Source organism: Sylvia atricapilla, chromosome 3, assembly GCF_009819655.1.
Source record: "Sylvia atricapilla isolate bSylAtr1 chromosome 3, bSylAtr1.pri, whole genome shotgun sequence".
Lineage (NCBI taxonomy): Eukaryota > Metazoa > Chordata > Aves > Passeriformes > Sylviidae > Sylvia > Sylvia atricapilla.
Window position 1 is genome coordinate 34155563 of NC_089142.1, and position 25635 is coordinate 34181197.

General features: G+C 36.5%; 1 protein-coding gene across 1 annotated transcript in view; it reads right to left on the reverse strand.

The window, feature by feature from the left end:
• The window catches only part of ME1 (malic enzyme 1), a 154894-nt gene that overhangs the window by 81961 nt on the left and 47298 nt on the right, over positions 1-25635 (reverse strand). The window contains exons 4-5 of the mRNA XM_066315082.1: positions 8294-8369; positions 6986-7147 (exon numbers count right to left, since the gene is read on the reverse strand). Of these exons, the coding sequence (XP_066171179.1) occupies positions 6986-7147; positions 8294-8369 (238 nt within the window). The remainder of the gene's footprint in view (positions 1-6985; positions 7148-8293; positions 8370-25635) is intronic.

The following is a 25635-nucleotide window of genomic DNA, read 5'->3' on the forward strand; positions in this document are numbered from 1 at the left end:
TAAGAGCACTAAAGAGCAAAAAAATGGAAAACTCACAAAAATTACTGAAGAACATCAGCTGTCAGATACTTGTGATCCACTCAAACATGTCACCCACTAGTCCCTGCACTGAAGGAAAATAGTGGGTCCTGTAAGTGCCATCCCTTCTCCAAAGCATTTTTAAGTCTGTAAGTGCATTTTGGGTGCTGGCACAGTTCCGGGAATTTCTGCTATTTAAATAAAGCACGTTTAGGAGAGATTGATGATGCCATATTTATTTTAGACACGGGCCTTTGGAAGCACACTGGAAAGATAACACTAAACCCCTTAATTTTAGAGCATGCATCTATAAAATCAGATTTAAGTGTCCATTCCCTCTTCTACCACAAACTCAGTCCACTTCAAATAACTGAATAGATTTAAAAGGAGACTACCAATTCTGACAAAATAAAAAAGGGATTTTGTCTCCTTCACAGTGGGCTGGACAGGACTTTAAGTTCACATATTACTTTACTTTTCAATACTTCTGAACACTAAAGAGAATGGAAAAAATTACTCATGACATTGACTCTAGAAAAAATAGTATCCAATTACATTGTTTTCTTGCCAACTCGAAGTTTCAGAAAGAGGAAGAAAAAGCAATGGTCATCTATTTACTCCTTTGCTCAAGTGCTGCCTGTATACTACCAGGGAAGGCAGTACAGCAGCAAGATCTAAGGGAAAAAAAAAAACACTTGTGAAATAAAACTTAAATGGTAAAGTGCAATTATCTCCTGCCAGTCTGGCATAGACAGGCAGCAACCAAAAAATAAAAAACCCACAGATTATTTACTTCATCAATAGTTTTACAAATGTTTGTGCCTGGAACTCAGCATCACTGGGCCACAGCATCACTTCTGAGCACCTTCCTTGGCCTGACTGTTTTGTGGAACATGTAAAAAAGCCTCTTTCCATTAGCCAGGTTAATTTAGTCAACAACATTTTAACATAACTAAATTTAAGCTGCACATCTGGAAACCTATTTTGGTCACACGTAGTGTCATTTGTATTGCAGAAATATGCAAAACTACCAGGGAACACACTGGAGAACATAACCTAGAAATGAGATTCTCATATATGCACCAGATACAAAAATAGACTCTTTTTATATAGACGAGACCAACCTCTATTAATAGAATTCAGGAAATTTCACTGCTATTTCGCAGTAAAATTGTCACTGAAATGTGTCCAGTTCTAACAATCATCATTCAAGGGGAAGGCAACCGGACCCTTTTAAAATCAGAGAGCATAATAATTCTCATTACGTATTTACTATATTTTAAGAAAAGTGTAAAAGCACCACTATTCCACATATGAATGCAAATTGTGATTGTCTTTTATTTATAAATCCCTGCAACTGTGCACAATTTCAATTATTTACTTGAAACATTTATATCTTTAGACTGATAAGGTATCAAATTACAGGTTTCCTCTATAATCAGTTTTCTAGTGTCCAGGTTTCTATTTTGGTTAAAATATTAATAATAAAAGCAGGTTTGCTTCTGTTTTCTCAACAGTTTTCATTTGCATATTTATGTGTAGGTACTTCTCAAGAATATGAATCTTGGAAGGCTGGTACTGATTCTTGGAACAGACAATGGGACATAATTTGGGGCTAACTATCATAAGCTGGAAAGCTGAGCTTGAATTTGCACCTCAGCTTTTCTGGATTGCATATTCTAGCACAGATGCCTGTCATTCCTCCAGAGGAGTCAGAACTGCCAGCCCAGGCATGCTTATTGACCTATTTAGGGCAACTGTGAGAACCATCACATTCCTGCACTTCAATATTTCAGTAAGTTAAGAGAAAAAAAATATTCCAAAGCAAGCATGCAGGAAACAACTTGAAATAGCAAGTCCCTGAACTGTCACAGATGAAGGAGTAGCTGCCCTAGCAGCTGCCCTAGCAGCTGCCCTGCATATTTCTCTCTCTTGTGCACTTTTCAGTGTTTAAATCATAGAATCATATAATTACTTAGGTCAGAAAATACCTTTAAGATCAATGAGTCAAACTGCTAACCCAGCACTGCCAAGTCCAGCACTAAACTATGTCTCTAAGCACCATGGCTACATAGCTTTTAAATACCTCCAGGGATGGGGGACTCTACCACTTCCCAGGGCAGTCTGTTCCAATGTTTAGCATCCCTTTCTGTGAAGAAATTGTTCCTAATATTCCATCTAAAACTCACCTGGTGAAGCCTGAGGCCATTTTCTCTCATCCTATCTCTTATTACTTTGGAGAAGAGACCACCAGTTATACAAACAAAAAAAAAAAAAAAACAATTCAGACACACTTTTTTTAAAAGCAAACTGGCCATCATGATTTATCTGCACATTAAGGGCATATACATGTGGCCAATCAGCTTTTTAGCTATGTCTACACAGGGAAAGAGAATGTTTGTGTGCCCAGCTTCCTTGCAGCCAGTACAGCTGGAATGACTTGTGACCCCAGGGCAATCCACACAGCACAGTGCTGGCACTCAGAGCACCACCATGTCTTCTGCTAGAAACTGCCTGTGTAAAAAGTCCTTTCAATATGAGCTGTCCTGGCTCTTCCACATTGTGTGAAGGTACTGTTTGAAAGAGTTGAATGCTTTCTACCTAAACGGAAATTTATGGTAAATGGTTTAAATTTAAAGCTAACACACAATCTTTCCAAATCTCCCTCAACTGGCTATTGCCAGTATTGAATTTACACATGTGATCAGTTTAGAATTGGTGTGGCAGCCATGAACTTGTTAAAGCTTCTTTTCTAAGGTATCAAATAAACACAGTTCTCATTCCTCTGCTAGGCATCCAGTATTAGATTAAAATTTTTATGGTCAAAAGAAACCTTTTCAGCACTGGTTTGACGTCTATATAACACAAGGCGTCAGTCTTGCTAGATTTCATTACTACTCTGTCTGGATAATAGTACTTTAACTAAACCATGTCTCTTTTGTGACCCCTAAACAATAAAATACTGCCTCCAAGTCACTGATAAACATATTAAACATTGCAGAGCTGGAAAAAATCCCCTGAGATACTATAAACCCACAAGTACTTTATTATTCCTCACAGAAATACATATTTTAAATTGCCTTTTCTCCAGTAACACATGAGGCCTGCTTTGCTTCTTCATTAGTCTAGTTTCTTTAGAGAAACAGTAAGAATTCAACTGTCTTGCAAAGGTAAAAAATAAGTCAACCAAAAATCTGTAAACTCTCATTAGACCAGAATCACTGCATTTTCAATAAGAGCATTACCTTTAATCCAATGTTCCTGATTTTTTCAATTCATCCCAGATACATCTAAGAAAACACTAGTACCTTCTCCACACCCAGCTCAGCATGGTACACAGAATGCTTTAACTACTTTGGTTTTTTTTTTAAGAACTGATAAAGCATTATTTGGACATTCTGATTCAAAGATCTTGACAAATTTTTAAAGCTTTTTTAACATAGTCGCTGTTAATGAAATGGGAAATAGGACTTCTTGTCAAGGTAGACAAAACTCACATTTAAGTATATCTACCATATTTCTAGGGACAATCTAATACTTTCCTATGTACCATCACTAAGGAAAAGCATTAGGGAAAATGGAAAACCTCATTCTTACTATTCATAATTATTTTCATTAAGTTACTTTTCTTTAGTGTCTTTTGCTTTTTTACTGCCTATAAAGATAGTTTTTGACCTTGGTTTCTATTACCAGGCCTTGCTGTTTGCTTGGCTTTAATTAACTGCTAGTTTTCCCATCCCTGTAAGCCAGACCAGTTTTTAACCAACAAGGCTTGTCTCAACATTGTTTATTTTATGAGAGTTTATTCACATCTTTTAGGCAGAAAACTCTCATCACTCAAATTTTGATGTTTAAATGTTTCTCTTTGATCCAGCTTATTTCCATCATCCTTAAACTGTCCCTCTTCCAGTGCTGAACATATGTTTCAGGTAGATCTCCACTAATTTGCAGCTGTGTTTATCTTGACAATTATTCATTTTTCTTCTACAGTCTATTTCTTTAACCATTGCAGGGTGATTTAACATATATCTCTGCAACTTTAGATGAAGACTCAGGATCCAGAAATCATACCACCTCAGGATTTCAAACAACAGTTTCCTATCAGCACTCAGACTAATGCCTAAGTATGTTTTAATTGTATTGAAATCCCATCTAAGAAGCACCATCCTCACACCTAAAATATACATGGTTACTGGAAAGGCATAACTTTTAGTGAGATTGCCATGGTTTGCAGTATATAACTAGCAGCACTCCAAATAATATTTTAAATGCTTTGAATAAAAATATTCCTCAATATTGACTTGCCTTGTCAATTCCTTACAAAAGAGGCCTATTATTTTTGGCAGCAGTCAACACTGCTTGTTTTGGACACTCAGTCCCACACTGACTCCACAGAACCATTTACTAGCTTGGTCACACAGGACTTTCTGCAAGGTCACTTTTTTAGCCATAAATAAGCAGTTTCCATTTCTCTTGCTTATTATCTAGGAAATTGTATAAAATCGTCCTACTTGCTTTTTTTTTCTTTCCTTGATTTTATGAGTAACAGGATGATACCCTAGCTAAAAAAAAACTTTGCTAAAACTAACAGTTAAAAGGACTTTAATAACCATCTCAAACTGAGTGAGTTGCTCCTCAAAGCAAAGCGTTTTGCTCCTCAAAGTTAGTGTTTTGAGTTCTGTACAGGACAAAACAATACAGAATGAGAGCTCATCAACTTGGGGTTTTTTGCAATCTTCTTTAGAGTAAGAATTAATCTTTCTGGAGAACTCGCAGGTTGTGCACCTCCGCATTATAGCTGCCAAAAGTACATTTTTAAAACGTCCTTTGAAACAGGGAGGCTCCCACAGAATGGGAGAAGGAACTAATCTAAATGGAAAACATCTGCACATTTCCAAAAACATGTTCAGCATAATTTTTATTTATACGTGCACAACTTTTGAGAGTGATTTCTATTGTGTCTTACTGTGGAAAATCCTGACTAGACTAAGAAAATACAGCCTAAAAATACACTTATTTATTCAAGAGGTTTAGCTTTTAAGATAAGGAATTGCAATGCAATTCCATGCTGGCTTGGCCTAATATAATCAACTTTGCCAGAAGAATGTGCATGCCTTTTGGTCATTTCGGTTCTCTATAGTAACTCATCAACTGGTTACATGAACCTAAGTGCTAAGGGGGGAACAGGGATGTGCTACTGGGTGAGAGGAAGGGTGTTGAGGGAAGAAATTAAGAGAGATGGTACCCCAGGATCCCTGACTTTGATGAAAGAAGCCTGGGAACTATGTCCAAGCTCCCATTAATGAATACTACCAGGCCCATGTCATATAATCACTTAAACGGTACAGCAACAGTCACACCTGTTCATATTCCAAAAATTCAGAATCCATTCCCTAATATAGGAAGCCATATCCCAATGTAAAAAAAAAAAAAAAAAAAAACACCAACCCAAAAGGCATCCTCCTGATCAGAAGGTATTTCAGAGCATCAACAAACTTCAGGTAGCACAAATTTCAAATTTTATGCACATTGTAATATTTTGTGTGCTACTCTTTCATATGCATTGAACTCAATGCTTAGGCACAGGAACAGTGACATGAAAGTTGGGCTACTAGCAGGAATAAGCCTGTTTTGTTGTTGCTGTGTCTATATATACATATTTGATATCTTTCAAGCAAATAATATGCTACAAAAAATTTAAATTACAATGAAACATAAGCAAAAGAACAAAATTAAAAGCTTACTCAAGTACCAGAATTAGCTGATACAATTAACTGCCTAGAAACATACATTAAAACATGCATTAATAAATCAGAAAACTGTCTCCCACTGCTCAAACCAAAAATAAAAACATTTTATAGTTATTGAGACTTGTATGTGATTAGATATGGCTACTTGCTTGTGAGATGCTCAGATACATCTCTGTATACACAAAAGCCCGGTCTGCTTTTAGAAGAGGAATCTGGTGGGACGCAGAGAAAGTGGAGCAGACATTTGTTATTCAGTAAAGCTTTCATCATGTACTGCCTAAATGACCCCACTGGGACAGGGGCAAGAGTGTGTGTATAAAGCTGAAGATGTACACACCCAAACCAAACAATCCAGAAGCCCCAGCTAAATTTACTGGTACAGGAATGCTTTGTTTAGCTATAATACATACAAATCTCTGATACACTTATCATGCATAAAGTTTAACATTTGTATCATTTATAATACAACATCTTTACTTCTATAGAAGCATTAATACATTGCAGGTGGCTGTCTTTTTAATTTCACAACATTCAGAGTCTTTAAGTATTCAAATAGTCTTTCAGACAAAAAAAAGCAAGATCAAGGCCAAGTAATTAATCAGTATTCCCAAGAGTAGTGGAAAGAAGAGGGCCAATTTTCAACAAGTTTAAATCTCTTCATTTCACACAAATGGAAAGCCAAGTTAGAAAGGGTAAGGTCCACTTACTTAAAGCACTAGAACCTCACTAGGGGAAAATTTATAGCACTACAATGCTTTTTATAACTAAAGGGAACATACAATGGAAGTATACAGACACACCTTGCCAGCACAGATCAGACTACAGCCTTAAGCAATTTACCAAAATGAGGGGCATAGTTACTCTGAATCTGAATTCAGAACTCATATCGGAAATCACTGCAGAGAAATTCTGTGACAGAAGTGGAGAAAGAATGCTGCCTTAAATTATTTTTTTAACTCTATCATCCTCCTCTTCTTGAGATCAAATTTCCTGTATGACATTTTAATATGCACAGTGTATGCAGCATATGTTTAGAGACAACAGTGTCCTGAATTACTCAAACCTTAGAAAACAGTCTACACTATTAGAATTAGAACATTAGAATATATACACTGTATATCAGGATGAGACATTTTCCTTACAACTTTTTAGTTTGCAAAGAATCAAAGCCAGCATTGTAACAAAAACCCTTCTCTATACCTCAGAAAAGGATTTACCTCATTATCTGTTCCCACATCCAGCATCACTGGTAGACACTCATGAGGTTTTACTCCTCCACATGCTGTATAAAGTGCCAGTTTACCAACAGGAATGCCCATCCCATAACAGCCAAGGTCTCCAAGCCCAAGAATACGTTCACCATCAGTCACCACAATAGCCTGGAGGAAGATATGAAGACATGTAAAAGTCACTTCCTTGCTTGTATGTATGAAGTATTCCATTATTTTCTTACCATCGTTTTTTTTATTTTACATGTAAAAACTGTAACAGGTGCATACAAATCAGTAGTACCACAATAGTGAAAAATTGTTTTATTTTGCTGTGGTTTTGTTACACTATTTTAGACTCTTGTTCACTGTAAATGGGACTTTCATATAAGACTTTTAAGAATACACAAGAGAGGTATTTAGTATTACATTACAGGAGAACTGGCATTGTTCCCACTCGCATTTTTTTCTGTCAACAGTATGAAAACAGAATAGGAAGGGAAAGGAAGTTATCCACAAAAAAAGACAAACCACAAACTCCTGGGCTTTGTCATGTCTGTTTTCAGCAGAACCAGAGCCATTCACTCCTACTGGCCTTTGTCAAGGCTGTCTACAACCACCTGATTCTTACCTTTCAAAGATGTATGTTTTCTTCCCTTGAGTAAGTAACACACTCAATCATACTTATATCAGGAAGCATGTACTCTCATTGGCAGAAATATAACTTAGTGAAACCCCCAAAACTGTCTATGCCAATAAGAAAGACTTTTCATAATAAAGGAGGGAAGTGCTGAGGATGGCAAACAGCTGACAACACAATAATTTCCTTGTCATACTTGGTAGAAATCCATTTTAGTTGAAAATTTAAGAACTATTAACTCAAGCTCTAGAATGGGATTTCCAGGAGATCATGTGGGCTCTTCCACCCTTGGAGATACTCAAAACCCAAAACCTGGACATAGCCCTGAGTAACCTGTCCTGGCTGACCTTGTTTGAGCAGGAGGATGGCCTAAATGAGTGCCTTCTTACCTCAATCATTCTTTGATTTCCTGAAATGCAGAAAAAGCATTCAGGGTTGGGTTTTTTTGCCCATAATATTCAGTTAATCAATTAATCAGCAAAGGATGGCCATAATTAAAAAAACAAATGTTCAAATGCCTCAAACTTTGGCTGCAACAGCATTCTTTCTGTTAAAAAAAATTAATTAGGAAGCCACCAAAATTTAAACTGATAAAAAGCTTATAAATAATTTTTTAACCAATACATCTTGGATACAAAACAGAATCAACTTTGTTATGCAACTAAACCTGTGCTTACCTTGATGACACTTTCTGGCCAGGATTTAAGCATTGTAGCAATGTGACCCCGGTCATGGATAGAAATAAAAAGGCCCCTGCAAATAAAAAAATACATTCATATAAACAGGTAATTAAATAATCATAAATCAATGTAATATAAATAAAGCAAGTATAATTGAATCAAATAATACATTAAATCTATGAAAATGTATTTCCAACATATATAAATTCAGTTTGATAGTAAGAGATTATTTTTGTATGAATAAGTAAATTAATCACCCGCATTTAGAAGTAGGAGAACAACCAACTAAGCTAACTGAGCAGAGAGAACCCGTAAAAGTCCTTTCTGAAACCAACTCACTCAGCAATTGATCTCTGTTCAAATGTGTTCATTAGTTGCCCCTGACCACAAAATGACTTTCTCTTAAGACAGTGATCACTAGTGCCCCAGCAGTCCTAACATTTAAAAACAAGAATAGGCCAAAGCTTCAAGCTGTGAACAAAACCTGAAATAAGCCAGATATTATCATAACATAAAATAAATCAGGAGCATTCAGTTATGTGCTTAGCAAACAGTCTCCCTATTTCATTAGATTGTTATTTTGATTTACAAAAGTGGAAAATACCCTTCTCGATAGAGAACATCCTAAACACTGAACAGAACAAATCTTTACTCCAAAGTGTGTTTGAAAATTGGCCTTTAGTTCCAGCACTATGGAAGAGTTTAAAACAAAATAATAGAAAAATGTAATTCTCCATTCATTTTCTGTTTATTACCTAAGCAAAATCGATATAGCATCTTATTCTCCTATTCAGCATTTCATTCTTCATTTATTTTGCTTGACAGGTAGATTCACATTCAGGTCCCCTCAGAGTTCACTTAATTCTATTTTTTATCTACTTTTTTTCATGTGATGTAGTGGAAAAATGCCATCTCTCAAAACCCATGAATGCAAATGCAATCTCCCAAAATCCACAAAGAAAACATCAAAGAAGAAGCCCATGCCAAAGATGTCTTCTTGTAATTACATTTTGCATTAGTAAATATAAGGCATTATCTTCTGGAAGTATTCTAAAGTATTTCCCATTGCCTATTTTGAAGATTTTAAAGTAAAAATTGGATAAAATTATTGAAAAGATAATTGAAATCTAAGTCTACCAGAATATGACCTTATATTCATACAAGTGGTCTTATAAGTCTAAATGAAACTAATAAATCAGGAAAATGCTTGTCAGATATGACTGCACGTACACCAAGTCAAGCAAGACATCTCCCGCAGTGTTAAATGTATACTAAGGCAGCGAAATTAGTCTGAACATTATATTTAATTTCATATGTTTAAATAGTTCAAATACATTAGATGATGTTTATATATAAATTATCACGTGATTTATATTTTTATATTGATTTTTGTATTTAATATCAAGTGTCTTCTTTCCCTCTGATGCCGAGAACATGCAACTGAAATTTTTTATTATTTAGGACAAAAAAGCAATGTAAGTCATGCTGTTATTAGCCAAAGTATTTCGTTTTATTCATTTTCCCCTAGAACTAGAAATTGTCTCATCCTGGCATTTCTAATTCATTCTCCTTCTGTGTCCATTTCCCATGCTCAGAACTAACAAAGCAGGTATTAATGTCTTCAGTTGCATCTATCAGCAAAATAATTTCTCCATCCCAGTGGAGGCAACAGGTCTTCAGGGACAGGTGGATTAATTTTACAACACTTTTCACAAGTTCTAGTATTTACTGCATACAAGCATATCTATTTGTGAGCCAGCTATCTGAAAAAAGATGTCCCATAACAGTGAAATGCCACAAAACAGCAAAGAAAAATACATGATGCTTCCTTTTTGATGTATTGTACTGTGCATCATTTTATAAAACAGCCTGTAAACTGTTAAATCATAAAGTACATCTTATCAAAATTGCTGGCCTCAAGAGATGACTGTGACAGATGAGTGTGTGAAAGCCAACACGGAGCGTTGGAAGAAAGGGATCTTGTCTCCATTCTCCAATTTACACCAACCTAATAGATTTGTGTTAAATGAAGCAAGATTTTGTATTGATTTTCTAAAGAGTAAGAGCCCAGCCGAATGTGCCTAAATGACCCTTCCTTCCACACTAGGCAGAGAGGTCACCATGGAATAAATTCCCCAGCAGAGGAAAATAAAGGCAGGGTGGCTGCTCCAGAAGGAATTTTGTTAGGGCATTTGTAAGGACCTTTGAATAAGTATTGAGAGTGTATTTCAGAAATCTGTTCAAGCAGGATCAGATTCACACCACAATGGAAAATAGAAGCTGAAGTGTAAATAGTGATGTCAAAAGCATTTCACTCCCCTCTTTCTCCCTTTCCCTCCATTATTTCAGTAGTTTAGGAAAACATTTCTGGACACACTGGCCTGACCAAGAAGATGCTCCTAAATTTAAGGGAACAGAAAAACAGGATTTTTTTTATTCTTTTATCTGTATCTCTTTTCCTCATCCTTCATTTCTTTAACTTAAACATTCTTCTTCTGTAAGGTATTCTCTGCAAGTAGGTACATCAGGTTGGTGAGAGGAACCCTGACTCACGAAGGTGTCAGCCACAAGATTATTCAACCAGTATTACTGGGACGGAATTCACTGGCAATTCTACCCGCAGAAAGCCATCAAAGGGTAGCACTACATGTGTTTTTTTCTTTTCCATGAGGTCATGCCATGGCCAGGGAAAGTACCAACTGCATAAGGTGAGATAGGGCTGAGAAGCTGAAAAAGTAGCCAGCAATTAGCCTACCTAGCAGACATTATACCTATTTTGTGTCTGCTATAGCACAGCTACAAGAATGATGCATAGGGTAAGCCAGATGATTTAAACTGGATTCAGTTCTACATGGATTTCAATCTGGAAATATGACTGAATTATCCATTTGAGTATAATGTTAATGATAAAAATAAGCACAGTGATGCACACCCTGGTCTGCTGGACAAGGAAGAGACAGGATATGCACCTGTCTGACAAAGCAATTCAGAATGAGGCTGCTAAAGCAGGTGGCCAAGTAATGCACATAATCACACAGAGAAAAAAGCATGATATAGGGAAAACAAAGGGAAGAACATACTGCTTGTTTTTCAGCATGCACGTATTTCACATTTCTAAGAAGAAAAGCACCTCATGGGGAAGCAGGATTAAGTTTTCTCGCACACACTTTCAGAGCAGTCCAGGTTGGCAAGCTCACTGGAAAAGCAACTGTGGGTTTTACAATACAGTGTGGTCCTTTCTATTTTAATTGGTGTCTTGGTTACACATACTATCTTTGCTTGCAAGGCAAGAGGGCCAATCACCAAAACTGTGAGTTAAAACTGTTCTGAAGCTTGCAATCTCAGATCAGTCTTCTAATTAATGTGTTCATTTTGAACACAGTACAGTGCAGATTGCATTGCCTAAGCACACATGCAGAAGTGCTCATCTAGTGCTCATCTTTGGCCCAGTGAGCCCTCAGCTCAGCACTGGTTGATACCAGCTCAGCCAAAGTAAGCACTGCTAGTGACACCCACTTCAGCTAGCCAGAAAATGTATGAAACTACAGCAGAGGAACAATTAGGCAAAGTAACTATGCCTCTCTTCTTCTCATCACACCAGCAGTAAGACTGAAGAGTAAGGGAGGGAGCCCACACGAGGACATCAAGATCTACTCAAAGGGTGGACCTATTTTGGTCACTGAGTTCATTACACTGTAACAAATATTACCAGTTATGTGGAGGTCATTCTAGAGCACATTATTTGCATCTGTTTTATTAAAATTCGGATCTATGAGAACAAAGTCAACAGAATGAAATGGAGCATTTGTTTATTGTGTTTTGAGGAAGCAATGATCTACCAGCAACGTATTTGTCTATTTTCTCTTAAAGGACAGTTTAGGAAAATGTGTCATTGTAACAGAATAATCCTTTCTTTCCTCTTATAACAACAGGAGGCAATCTTAACATGTCTCTGAAAATGCCAAACATGTTTAATGAAAGAAAGTTCAGACTTTTCTCACAACCCTACAACCCTACATATTCAAGAGTATTATTTGAATTATGAACTGTACATAGAATTACAGTAGAGGTGACTTCACTTCCCCACACAGCCTAAACCAACAAGCTTAATAATGACAACAAAACAAAAACACACACACACACAAAAAACAAAAACAAAAACAACAAAAAAAACAAAAACAAAACAAAACAAAACAAAACAAAAAAAAAAACAAAAAAAAAAAAACACAGGGGACAGACAGTATATTTCTGAGCCTAGACTATTCCAAACTTCTGCATTTGGCAAGAAAGAGGTAAACTACTTCCCTATACTTCCCTGGTACCTGTTGAAATTACCTCTTATTTTTAAAATCATAAAAAGCAATACAATGCAAACTTTGTACCAGGAACTAAGAGTACCTATACCCTCCCCAAAGAACATTCTACTCTTTTTTCACCACATTTCCTATTGTGACTGTTTAATGTGGTCTCATTTCTCCTTATAAAATATGTTCGAAGTTTTCATTACGTCTTACCATAGCAGGTTCTTTTGCATTGCAAGGCCACTGAGCCTTAATAAATACAAAAGATGGGCTGATTTAAGAAATGCAGCTGTTGACAGCTTTATTCTCTTTACATTTTCCTTTGTACAAGGATGAATTTCATTACTTTGCAATACACAGGTATGTTTTTCAATCTAAAAAATAGCTGATGCTGAAATAGCAGCTGCTACTGACTGTCAGCCTGAATTCATCAGTGTTAAAGAAATCTTTACATTTTCTAGAGGTAGCACACTCAAACCATATTTAAACAAAGAAGTTTGTAAGAAGCAAAAAAAAAAAACTAAATCAAAAACAATGATCAAAAATAGGACAGGAGCATTAAGAGAACAGTAGGTACTACTGGAACCTCTGAAAGAGTGGAGCTGTACATGAGCAAAATGTACTTCATAAAAAAGGTAGATTCTAGAAGGGTATTAATGACAATGAGGGTAGAGGGTAATAGACTAATCCTGAAAAGACATATAAGTTTACAAATATTAAGTGTTGTTTCATGGTTAGCATTTAGTTTTGTAAATGACTACTGATTAGAAAATTATCAAATACTCCGAAAGACAGATGCTAACATCTGCCAACTCCACTTTGCTATACATAAAAAAGTAATGAAAGCCTCATATATTTTTGTAGTGACTCAAAAGCCCAATCTGGCACAAGAGTGTAGAGGAATGATTAAAATACAGAAAAATACAATCTTCATAATCCCTGTAAATGGGAAATGCTTATGTCAAGGGGTCTGAACAGTCTATCTTCAGACACAGAAGGAAACCATTATTTAGTTTTATTTCAAAAATCTCTTTTGAAAAATACTGGTTCATGACAGTCTTTATCCAGTGTTGGGAGCCTCTGTAGCTTTCTTTCACATGCCCAAGTCCATCAAAGCTGCTCATGCATCCCTGTTTGTGAGTGTCATGCTCCAACAGCCACTACAGTTAAAAATGACATCTACAGAGAAGAGAGAAGTACATTTGGGCCACTTACAGAATCACACAGTATCAAATGTGAATTAGCCTTCAGAACAGGAAGGTGATAAAGTTAACCTGAAAGACAGCAGCTGTAAGCCTGGCATTTGACAATACAACCTCAGGGGAATGAGTTTTCAGAAAAGAAAAGATAAGGTTTGGAGAAATAGAAGTTACGTAACTCTAGTGACACAAAGATTCAGATGGGAAACTTGTTTAGTACAAATGTTAAAACTTTACTTAAAAATAAACTATAATGATAGAAATAAAAAAAATAAAATAAACCCCCACAAACAACTGATTATAAAGATTATAATTTTTCTGATGCAAGCTCCAGCCAGATGCAGTGCTCACAATGCTGCCTGAAGTAAATACAATATCCACACTATGCTCAAGTCTGCCCAAGCTCTTTGACTGGAGTCCATGGCTCTACCTTGTTTCTTTGACAATGGACACTGTGTGCCTCAAAGAGACACATCCAGGTGGCACTCAGTCAGAAGAGCTGGTTCAAACAACCCATGGGCTCCAGGAACTTCCACATAAGTTGCTTCCACATAACTTCCTTCTGCCCACATCTTGGGTTTACTGAGAAAACTGACTTCAGGTCTCAGCACATTCCCTCTTCCACCTCACGTGGCATTAGGGAAGCAGGGAACCAGGGGCAGCTATTCCCCACAATTTGCAACATAGTGAGTAATGTAACTTGCTGTAACAATCCTGATAAACCTGCAGGCAGGGGCCAGATCACACAGACATTGCCCCATCTGCCCTTCTGTATCTGAAACAGGCTCCAGAGCTTACATACAACATACTTTTTCTGAATTGTAAATACAACAGAGCAGGTGATCATGAAAAAAAAATTGCACGCCACCCACAGCAGTACAGACTGAAGGCAAATGACAAAGGAACAGAGTCAAAACCTTCAGCAGTCCTGTCTTACTACTTTTCTCCAAAAGGTCTGGACTTTTTCAGCCTCTTGAGATTCTTGCTACCAAAGCATGTAATCTCTACATTACGAGTTCAAGTGTACACAGATTTTTTTTGCAAAAAAGCATCTCTTTTTCTTGAAACATTTTGCTTGTACTCTCTAAAATGCCCATCAGATAAACTCAGGCTCCAGAAGTGGGGAAAAAAGTCGAGGCTTTTGTACAGTAAAAAGCAACCCAATGAAGTAATTGCTCAAGTGCTCTCATTCAACCCCCAAAAAATTACATTGTAAAAAAGTCAGAGTAACAGCATGACAAGCCTTACAGCGGAAAACTTTAAAACAATTTTTACATGGTACGAAGAGTAATTATAGCTCGACACTTCACTAATCAAAAAATCTCTAGTTTTGGAAAGCATAATGTTCACCTCAAACTATATTAAAAATACCTCATAGTAAAAACTTCATGGACTTAGTCATTGCAGATGTTTTGCATTACTAATATAAAATACTCTTTATTTTATATCTAGATATCTAACACTATTTTTTATTTAGTGCCCCTAATAATTAGTACCTCCTCTACTTGCACAGCATTTTGTAGTCCAAATGTTCAAATGAATGATGCATTTTTCATAAGACTAAATCAAATGATATTTTTATAGTCACTTCTTAAAACATTAATTTGCTGATTTTATCATATTCCTAAAGCATCAGCAATCTAGACAATCAGCTTTTACGTATTGTTGCTTAGCCACACAGCAGCAATTCAGTGGGATGTGTTTCTTTGCAAAGGAAAAGGCAGACTCTACAAAATACTATGGTTTAAGCACCGGAGCTCTTTTGCTCCAGAAGCTACTTAAATTCCTCTGACAGCTGATCAATAAATAACTTCATTACTTACACTCTAATGGGCACAAATAGAACTATTTGATGACCGTGAATGAGAGAATGGTTTACCATTCATTTTTAAGACAAAAAATAACCTGCGGTTCTGTTTCAATAGCTATCATGTTTGTATTATTTTATGCTAATCTTAACTGCATACAAAACCATCAACAAACAACATCCAACCATGCTAGGAATGTTGCAATGTACTTGTAATGCTAGTGCTGTTTTTTCTAAAAAAATCCCAAACTTTTAAATGCTATTTAAACTGTGAAATATTCAAAAAGAAATTACTATCCTTCTATTTACTTCAATAACTTGTGCTGCTGCCTTGGCTCATTGGTACACGGAAAATTTTCCATATTTAGACAATAATATTCTTGAGGTTAATTTAGAGGTTAATTGACCTCTAAATCACCATAATTTGCTCTCAGTAATTATTAACCAGGACAAAATTGAAGACTTATTAAAAAAAGCTGCTTCTTATAGCATTCCTACTCAACTTCCACTTCAAGGAAGTCACTTCTGAAATGAGACACTGCCTTCCATTTGTAGAGCTGATTCTAATGGCTCAAAATGAACCATGAAAACGTACAAATCTCCATTTACCATTTGCACAATTTTTAAAAATCTAAACAACCTGATGAGCAGCACTATTTCTGTATTTGCTGCCTGTTAAATTTTCAGCGTGAATGAATATATGAGACAGACCAAATTTTTAGACCTGTGTTCAATAACAACAACTTTTAACATGGGGAAAAGACCTGCAGGTCCAGCTCTATCTCAGACAGAGAAACTGAGAAGCAACATGATTATTCTTAAGATTTATGTAATCTGACATTAACAAAGTTCCAACATACCAGTTGTTTTCTGAAATGCACTCACAGAAGAAGTATTAATATTTTTCCAGGAAAACCCAGGACATGTAACTTACCTATACAAAGTGGTTTTAATTATAGGGAATTGAATAAATTTAAGAAAAAAAATATTTTCTGACCCAATTAACAATTACTAGAAGCCTTTATCATGTAATTTGAGCAAATAATTATAATAGATGGAACCCCAAGGAAACATTTTGAGCATTAAACATCTGCAATGTATCTGGCCATTATGCTAAAAATTAACTTCATCCATCAGGGGCAAACAGTCTTATACTTTCACTTGTTATTATAAAATTCAGTCACGGCCCCATGTAAAGTTTTTCATTTCATGAATTCAGGATGAAGGGAAAAAAATGCAGCATACAACAATCCCAGCTAACACAAGCTAATATTGCTGGTCTTCACTATACACATAGAGGAAACGAAGCCCAGGATACAGAACAGACCTAGTGAGGAGTCAGAGCCAGCCCTATGGGGTGATGGAGTATTCAAACAGCATCATCTAGCAGCCACAACACAAGTGCTTCTGAAACTTCATTGGGGAGCTCCCAGCCTCTTCAAGGGAATCAAAAGCTCGAGTCCAGTGTCAGGAAACACACAAGCTTTTCTGAAGATATTCCCTTTCAAAGTCTGCATTCTGTGTTATCTTTCAACGATTACATTTGTTTCACTCTAACACAGAATGAACAAACCATTCATCAAATGACTGACATTATAGCCACCCTCAAGAAGAGTTCCATTTCAATGCACAAACTGGAGCATTGCTATATTCAAAGTTAAGTGGCAAAGCAAAAGTAGAAATAGGCACATTGCTTGCAGCAAACAGAAATAAGGCAAAATGGAAATCTTTTTAAAGACACTATTTTCTTGAGAATGGTAAGTTCCCCATGCTCATATACTACTTATTTATGAAAAAAACCATTATTAATTGAACAGAAAGCAAACCACGTTACGTATTTTCATTGCTAGAGATAAATATCTATGTGTCACGTTTAAGAAGTTCCTTTTGGATGACCAAAGGAAACTCTCAGATATACTGTTGCCTAAAACAGGCTGTATGAATAACCTGACCCTCAACACACAGTGCAGCAAACCTGTACATTCATATGTTCTTTGAATAAATCTAAAGAACATTAAGAGAAAAGTTAAAAGCCAAGTTGTCATAATACTGTGACTTTTGAAATGGAAATATGTCACTGCATCTCTATAAGCTACATTACACATTTATCTCAGGAATAGGAAACTCTACCTTTAGGCAGAAAATTCCACCAGAATGCCTAACACAATAGTTAATTTCAGCATACTAGAGTACTAAAGTGAAGTTGTGAAAACCCCTAAACTCCCTTCTTCTTGAAGACTAAACAAAAATTCATGTTAGAAGTAGTCATTTTGGGAATGAAGAAGCAAAAATGAGAACTGGCTTTTCACTATCTTTGTGCCAAAGGCATGTGTTCTCATTCACTACTAACTGAAGCTTGCTTTTTTTTTTTTTTTTTTTTTTTTTTTTGTATTTCTCAGTAAATGTTTCCCTCATTTCTGCCAGTTGATTTAAGCCTTCCATATCACTATCTCCATTCAGCTGGAAGTCCATGCTTTTCCTACAAGAATGACTAGCTTTGGTTTATCCACTTGCATCTATCTGATCTATGCTCCCAGCAGACCCTTAGCTGCCATGTTCTAAAAGATAGTGGGTTTCCTGCACGTGGCTTAATCACCTAACACTCGTTAGCTGAAGAAGCAGAACTGACTTTCAGTACCACCACTGAAAGAGCAGTCAGGATGTCAGATGCTTCACAAAGGTTTCTCCACCCAGCTGCAAACTACATGATGTTACTGCTACTCTACAATAGATTCAGTAATTTTATTATGACCCAGTCTTTTTATTTTTATTATAATTAACACTGCTGATATTTTTTACTGAGCTGTGCCCATAAGAAAACAATTTTATGCAGCTGTAAAACTTTGCTAAAAAAGCATGAAAGTGCCTTCCAAGAAATAAAAGGGTGCACTTCTATCCCAAAACTTTTTTCTTGTCTTTTTCAGAAACCTCCTATGCATATGGTTCTCCCACATGTAGTATGTTGAAAGCTCCTGGACCAAAACATCTAGCCATAAATATAAAGAAACACAAGATACATTACAACACACAATCATCCCGTTTATTATGCTCTTAAAGGCCTTGTCTGCACTTTTAATTTTTCATTTTGAGACTTGAATATCTATTTAGAAAGCTTGCAGATAGAGACAGAAAACTATGATGTTAGAATAGCCAAGCTACTGCAAAGTTGCAATGATTTTGCTAGGGTTCTTCCTTCCTCTTTCAGACTTTATCAAACATAGTTACAGAAATTACTAAAGGGTGTTTTTTAAAAGTTTCTAATTGTCTTTTATTAGAAATGCAACAATGAGACAGTGTTGGACTGTGAGTAATGAGAGTATTTCAAACAGAGAAGCTGATGAATATGCAAGCAGGGGTTTTGGATGGTGCCAAAGGACGTGCAACAAATGTACAGAAAATGGGAGCCGGAGAAACTCCAGCTTAAGTACACCCTAAAGGGAAAACATCCTCTGAGCATGGGCTGGGATATGAATGACAGAATGAGGTAATAAAGCACTGTAATGATTCCAAATCACTGGCATCTCATCTGAATACTACTGGTACTTGTTTTGCAGTATCAGATGATAACAACAGGAATTACTGGGGACATTGAAAACTCTTTGTATAGAATAAGAGCGTAGGATTCCTATAAGAAGATCTTAATATTAAAAACAAAACAAAAACCTGCACTAGATGTTTATCAGTTGACTGTAACAGTTCTCTGCTACAAGCTCATGTTACCAATGCATAAATCCCTACTGCTGGTGATACCTAATTGTAAACACATGCAGCGACACCATTTATTTTTTATCCCACTGAAATCTGGAAGCAAGCTCTTTCCCTTCCACAGCACAGCCCTAGGAAGGGAGACAGACAGCCACACCAGTGAGTTGGAAGGTGTTGGTTATCACTGTTTCTTCATATGGCACAAGCTGTTACTGTCTGGGTTGTCCTAAATGAGTACTAGAATGGTGAATAATCCCAGCCCATGGAAATGGATACAATGTGCAAACTACTGTCAAAAGCAAGCTGCAACTTCAGGGCCGTCCCAAGGCCACTCAAGGCAGAAGGGAGGCCACCATACCTATCCTTATGTACAAAAGGAAGGATGGAGTAACTTCGTTTGCAGACACTGCATTGGACTTGATAGGCTCTGAACTAACTTCTCTTAGTGAAAGGATGTGACTTTTCAAAGGTTTGCTTTGGGGGTCAAATGATGCTGACAATTAGAAAACTAAAAATCTGTCAAGTTTACAGAGGCTGTTTAATGAGGGGAAAAATTTAGTAGATAAATATGGCTTGTATAGAGTTAGACAGAGCTAATACGTAGACCCCTCCTGTACTGTATGACCTGACACTTTACTGCTGCCAGTGGAATCTTTGGACAAGTAGAGGTGTGAAATATAAATAAAATCTCTGCTCCTAAAGTACATTTCATTAAGGAATATACTGCTTTGGGGAATCAGGGAGCTTGTAAGCAGAAGGCAGTATTGCAGGCTAGCATAGAGTCAAAATCTCCCTAAAGCTTCAGGAAAACAGGAAGACATAGAAGAGTAACATGGTTGTATATTGATACAAGTAGTAGTTATTGATATAAAACTGTAACATGCCAAAATAATACCTCTATTTTAAATGCCGATACATCGTTTATTTGTTGCAAAGGATATAGCCTACCTTTTATGTGGTATTGGCACTAGAAAGAAAAGATTAGTCAGAGTAAAGACATTTCACTTGGAATCATGTACTTTTTGTCCAGTCTTCTGCACGTAGATCCACAAGATGACTGTTTCAGTAAAGGAAACAAGAAGGTTCTAATAAATACTGCATTACTAACTGTCACACAAACTGTCTTTCCCATTTAGTGAAAAGCATCTGTATGAAACTTCTTTGTTTCAGAGGACTGTCTCAGTAGAATACAATGAAAAGAGGAAGATAATCACATGCCAAAATCCACAAAAGTAAGTTCCCATTAGCTCAAAGTGCAGATGATCTGGAAAAGATAAATTTGAGTCCCCCAAATCTGTGAAGAAGGGAGAACATTCAGTCCTAACCTCACACAACCCACAGTAGAAATTATTAAAAAAATAACAGTACAAGCTAAATGATGACAGAGATCCCCTGGAAATAACCAGGACTCTGAAGGAAGTGAACAAGAGAACATAAAGGCATGGCCAGTATTTTAATTTTGGCCCTCTTGCTCAGAAACCACCAAGGATGTCTATAGAAGAGCACCAAGTCTTCCTTAGAAAACTGTGTTAAGAATGACCAAACATTGACTGCTGCCAAACATTTTTTGAGTCATGTTTTGAGAAGGGATGGCCTCATTTCCTCCTGCTCACAGCCAAGATGTACTCTATCCAGAAAAAATAGAGCAATGCACCTACAAACTTAGGTCTGAAAGCCAGAAATTCCATGCTCGTGATGTGCTTTAGGATAAAGCTGTTAAACTGACCACGATCAAAAGTCCCTGAAATATTACCTGCAGAAGAAATCATGTATGAAGTTTACGAGAGCAGGAAGAGGCTAATAATAGCTAAAGCTCCAACTCAGACGAGACTAAATGGAAGAACAACTCCAAGTGCTACTTCTGTAAACACCACCCCCTCCAAGTAGTGTAGGTTATACCTACATGCAAGCACCAAGTACATACAGAAAACCCTGGCACATGGAGAGTGTTATATTTCATAATGCTAGGCCAAGACTGCCTACTCTTAGTTTGGCACAGGCTAATCATTCATGACTTTATTCTGAGGTAAAATTTTAATAAAAATATAAAAATTCACACTGTACCTAAATGGTGAAACCTATTGCCAAAATATTATGAAAAGTCATGAATTTAACAGTTCTAGAGAGACCAGATGACTACATGCATATAAACTAAAGAATATCATAATGTTTTCAAGAATCAAGACAACTTTTTTTTTCCTTCAATAACTTCTTACATGAGAAACTGGCCTAATATTTTTACAAAGTACTCTAAGACCAAAATGAGGCCCACTAACATTTTCTGTGCTAAACCTTCACACCTTTCCCTGCAGCAGCATTACTGTCTGCTGATAGACTAAGTTAAATACACCTTGGGCACAATCCAGTCTAAAAGACAGTCTAGGAGAAGAGAGGCGTTCAACACTCTGCTAATTCTCCTTTTCCAGCTTTTCAGAGAAGGGCAAATGTTTTGCTGAGAAGATTCTATTAGCCTTACCTTCAAGCCACAGAAGCAACAGAATGCTAAGCTAATTTTTAGCTTGATGAAAGTAACAGCAGATCAGAATCATGCCAGAAAGTAAAATTACTGATACAAGGCTACAGATAGGGAAATAAAAAAAAAGTGGAGAAAATGTTGCCTGGAATATGTCAACAACTGTCATCTTCACAAAAGACAGAAGTGAAAAATGACCAACATGTATTCCAAAATTGCTTCATGAGAAGTTGCAATTGCCATGATTATGAGGCTTTAGAAGCCATAAAGAGAAAGATTGTCTAAAATCAGAAGAAAGGTTACAGCTATATTAATTCTCTGTTGACATGTTACAAAATAACTTGCCACCCAAACTACTTTGTTAATACACACACCAGGTCCTTCAGCAGAATTCCAACAGTCTATTTTCAAAGAAGCATTTTGCTGTTTTTTGTATTTATTGCAAAACAGTTTGATTTCATACGCTGTCCTAACAGCCAAGACCTTATAAGATATTAGTTAAAAAGCTACCACATTTCCTTTTTTCCATTTACAGATTAAAATTCTACATAGTTTTCAGAGAGGAAAATACCAGGAGAAAAGGTGAAACTAGTGCTTTTTCCATCTTTTAATATAATTTTATGTTACAGTACATACAGTAACTACTTCTAACTAAATGAAGATACTAAGATAACCATGCATAGCAACAATTAGATGAATTAAGCCCCTAAATAGTCATATGTATACATATATATGCTTTCCTAGGGGACAAAAAACCATCTAGATATGCTGAAAAAAATCTAAGGGAGCTGTTATTCTGGTGAAAAAGTTATGTGAAATAAATCCAGACATTCTAGTAGTCTCAATCAAGAAAATAGGACACATCCAGAGGACTGACAGTCTCAAAAAACTTCCAGGAAATGAACCTTCTTGGTTCATGTGATCATGGGAGTACTTGACAAGTTCTGGCCTCCAGTAAGCCAAATCTGGTTTCTAAAATGATTTGGATGCCACAGACATCCATTGGAATTAAGAAAAATAATTCCAATAAAAGCCTCATTAAGATCCACAAAAAGATTATTTAATGTACCACAGGATCAACCCTGTGCTGGCAAGCAGACTGCAATTTCTGATGCCAAGGTTTAACATTGCATGCAGTCACAGGAAATAAATATTTCTCCCCTCTCAATTTCTTTTCTTTATTAAAAAGTGATGCTATCTTGCAGCTGGCAATCTCAGCCTGTAAATAATTGTCAACAAAAAAAGAACTCATATTTGCAACATTTGCATTCAATACAGTGCATCTGAATCATTGTAAATGTAAATACATAAAAAGCACAAATAAATACATTATTTTTGAGAAATATAAGGAAAGGACTAAACCTCAAATTTCTATGTGCTGAGTCAGTCATGCACTTTAGCGAAAAGGAAATCTGGTAAACAATTTCAAAGCTGACATTATTTGCCTTTTAAGAGATTGCATTAGACCAAATAGAGCTGCTTTAAAAATGGTTCCTAGTCAGCCTGACAGTCTGTGACTGCATCATGAGGTTATTTCAGAGAACTCTGCCATGCCTGTGTAGCTACATCAGCTAGCCGGGTTTGCACTGATCGTATTCTGATTGAAATGGCTTTTCCTTCTAGGAATGGCAATATATAAACAGTCACTGAACATTTTAACAACATCCAAAGTCTTCAGCATAGCAGTACTTGGCAATTATACCTCCCTCTCTGAAGGCTGAGTTTACAAAAGAATCTTAAACCCCTGGGTGTTCTCCATACAATGTAAAAGGTTGATTTTGGATTCTTAGAGGAAATTTCCATTGAGCTTTCCCATATTTTTTCTTGTTGGATGAAAGAACTGTTGTATTTACAGAAATAGATTCTTTCTTGGTACGTAATCAAAAGCTGTTATATGTATGCACATGCCTTGTGCAACTGAAGAATTTTTTACTTCAGGAATTTAAATGATGGATAGAAACTCTGAACCAAGAAGTGACCTAGTAGAAATTCTGAGATAATGCTTTTAAAGATAGCGTGAGCATTACAATAGAAGCAGAACCCCTTTATATTTCCAGCATAAGTAAAGCTTCTATCTGTACAGGTCCAAATTCCTTTTCTGACCAACTCCCTGAAGGATCCTTTATTCCCTCATCCTCCTCAACAGTTAGGAGAGAGACTGGACACACTGGTCTTCTAAATTATGTTTATGTAACAATGTGGTGTAGGTAGGTGCATGTTACAGATCTGCGATCAGATCTGTTTACTTCTACAATAATACTCTTATTCATTAAACTGCTGCATTTAAAGTGGACTATTCAGAGTGAGAAATGCAATCCTGAGTTGAGTCTGAATATTACAAGTAAATGTCAATTGCACAGATGAGCTTCAAACCAGTGAGTCAAGTTACTTTGCAGCTGGTTCTCTTGAGAAATGATGCTTAATCAGATGGTTAGCTGGTCAGCCTTGAATGTTTATTCTAAAACTGCAAACTATTGCTTCAGGATGAAAATCTTCTCCTGAACCACAGAGTCCTTCTGTGACTGTGAGCACATCATGTGAGCCCATAAAGTCTTCTAAAAAACACATAAGGGAGTCACAGAAGATGATCTCATTTAATGATTCCAAGAGACACCTACTATTTGAACTCTAAATTAATTTTGTTGTTCCTTGCCCCAAGAGAGAACTTGTGAGCCAGGTGCTTCAAACTCATTTCACAACGTAAAGAAGTATAACTCAATATTGAAGATTGGAAAAAATCCTTACAGACATAAACTAAATATGACACTGCTTTGCGAACTGAAGTGAGATAAATATAATCTGCAGCAACTGCACAATTTTTAACTTAATTACCTTCAAGTCTGTTTCTAATGGGATCTGTACTAAACTATGAAATAGCAAACATTTTCTGAGCTGTGGGAAGAGGCAATATTAAAAATATTCTGAAATAAAAAAAATGTTGTCAAAGAAAAACAGTCACTTATCTGTAAAGACAGCACTTACATATGAGTCAGCATAAAGCAGATACAGACAGTTCTTACAGATGAGAACACTTTTTTTTTTTTTAAGGTATGATCGGATATTATGTTTTTCCTTGATGGCAACTTCTTGGAAAAAAAATCAACCAAAATTGTAAGATGATATACATCATTACATCTGGACTAAATGTTATATATTTTATTCCTTTTTGCCTTCTGAATATTAAATTTAATGTTTATATTTTCTTTTACATCCGTCTCATGGAGGATGCTGTTTATGAGGTATGCTGGCATATAAGGCTTAATGCTAAATGAGTCATGGTCTAGAAAGCAATTTCAAGCTAAATTATATTGCTTGCTTTGCATAGTTGGTTTTGGAATAATTTAGAAAAAGTTTTCCTTAGGAAAAAGACATATTTCTGTAACAGCACAGTGGAAGATTGCATTGTAGGTATTTTTCTTAAACAGGAAGTCTGTCAAAGATCATAGAAGCACAGAATGGTTTGGATTGCAACAGACCTTAAAGACCATCTAGTTCCAACCCTGCTGCAAAAGAGACATTGAGGTGCTGGAGCATGTCCAGAGAAGGGCAAAAGAGCTGAAGGGTCCGGAGCACAAGTTGTGGGAGGAGTGGCTGAGGGAACTGGGGTTGTTTAGCCCTGAGGAGGCTCAGGGTGACCTTATCACCCTCTACAACTGCCTGAAAGGAGGTTGTAGCCAAGCAGGGGCGGGCCTCTTCTCACAAGCAACTAATGACAGGATAAGAGGAAATAGTCTCAAGCTGTGGCAGGGAGCTTCAGGTTGGACATCAGGAAGAACTTGTTCACTGAAAAGCATCAGAACAGACTGCCTGGGGAGTGTGTGGAGCTGCATCCCTGGAAGAGTTTGAGAAATTAT